We start from the raw sequence: 1,569 nt of genomic DNA, 5'->3' as shown, positions 1-1,569 counted from the left end.
TTCAACAATGAAGTTTTTGGGTATAATTGAGACTGCAATGTGAATATGTGGCGCTGGTGGAGGTGGTGGATGATCCGTTGCATTCATTATAATTAATGCTATGTCTAGGTCTCAACCATTCAACATTAATTTTTTTTTTTCAGCACCGACTTCTATTTTTATTCTTTTCATCCACCTTTAACTATTCACCATTTACAATTTATTTCTAATATAAAGTTTTACATTACTATTTACTAATTATATGACTTGAAGATTGTAACTTATTAAGATAATTAACAAAGGGGTAAAATAGATGATCGTATGAGACAAATGCGATATTGGAAACTTGATAGAATTACTAGAAAGATGGATATTATTGAACAAATTGTGATCACATAGAAGGAAGAACAGAACGGAGTGTGGAACACTAATTTCGAAGTACAAGTACAAAATTCTCTGCGCCGTACCTTAGGTAAATCTTGATATTCATAACTGTAACAACATCATAAACCGTAAAATTTTCGAATGTTGTGTTTAGAATGATCTGAATGATATATCTATATGTCGTGATTATTACCTTCTTCACAAGCGAATCACCAAAATGCAAACGTAAAAAGCATGCCAACAAAAAGAGGCAACAACACGGCGACGAAGCTCCGGCGGTGGCAGGCGGCGGCGTTGAAATCCTCGTCGACGGGATACAAGTTTCCCGGGGGCCCGGTTATGTATATGAAGGAGGAAGGGGGTGGAGGAGGGCAATACTGTGTGGGTGTTTTCTTGGGTGGTGGTGGCGACGGCGGTGGAATGGCCGGTGGAGGCGGGGAGGGGTAGACGGTGCCGCACGAACCGCACTTTTCTTCGGTGCCGTTTGTGGCGGGCACGGGGTTCTCGTCAAGTTTCCTTGATTCAACGGCGTTGACGGAAGAAACGAAAAAAACAAGGACCAAATTGACGAGGAACAATATTGGTACCTTAATTTGATGCCCTTTGATCAGCATGATGGGTTTCACTACGGAGATGTTACCTCAGTGTGGTTTTATGGTTTTTGTGCGAGTGTGAATGAGATTATCGATTCGGAGAAGAGAAGAGAGATTTAGAAGTGGAGAAGGTGAAGGATTTCTTACGTTACTAGTGCATGGTGGAACTATAAAATATAAAAATTTGACCTTTTGGAATAGTTTTCTTAAGACCAAACTTGAGTGAGTGTGTGAGAGTGTTTCTCTTGTGAACTCTTCTCCATTGCTTTGTGGGTCTTTTAAGTAACTTATGGAATAAGGGAACTCAATAGCATGTGGCTTATGTAAACTTTGGGCTCCACCAGGGTTCAAATTATGTATTTTGATGGTATATAAATATAATTTTCTTGTGAAACACAATTTCCCTATGCCACGTGTCCTAAAAATTAACATGTTTTGGCACATAATTCGAGTTTAATCTCGTATTCAACAACACTCTGTGGTCAAATCGAAGCGCATCCCTGAAAATTCCGTATTGTGATCCAATCCCTAATGATCCTTTTTGTTGAAATTTATGCAGATTAAAGTTGAAAGCAACAACTTTAAGGCGTATGCGTGTGGGAATCATATCTTG

The 1,569-nt window shown here is 39.3% G+C and overlaps 1 protein-coding gene across 1 annotated transcript; it reads right to left on the bottom strand.

The window, feature by feature from the left end:
• Positions 1 to 334: 334 nt before the first annotated feature.
• On the bottom strand, positions 335 to 1,226 carry LOC114176759 (uncharacterized). The gene has a single exon (XM_028061902.2). It carries the CDS (start codon positions 975 to 977, stop codon positions 573 to 575), a length of 405 nt encoding a protein of 134 aa, XP_027917703.1. The 5' UTR covers positions 978 to 1,226; the 3' UTR covers positions 335 to 572.
• Positions 1,227 to 1,569: the final 343 nt, after the last annotated feature.

Source organism: Vigna unguiculata, chromosome 3 (assembly GCF_037176805.1).
Source record: "Vigna unguiculata cultivar grain cowpea cultivar isolate G323 ecotype 2 chromosome 3, ASM3717680v1, whole genome shotgun sequence".
Classification (NCBI taxonomy): domain Eukaryota; kingdom Viridiplantae; phylum Streptophyta; class Magnoliopsida; order Fabales; family Fabaceae; genus Vigna; species Vigna unguiculata.
The sequence above is the reverse complement of the archived record's forward strand: the minus strand, read 5'-3'. Positions and strand labels throughout refer to the sequence as shown.

Bases quoted from the DNA above. Each gene is read 5' to 3' on its own strand.
- LOC114176759 (XM_028061902.2), bottom strand. From the start codon at position 977: ATGCTGATCAAAGGGCATCAAATTAAGGTACCAATATTGTTCCTCGTC.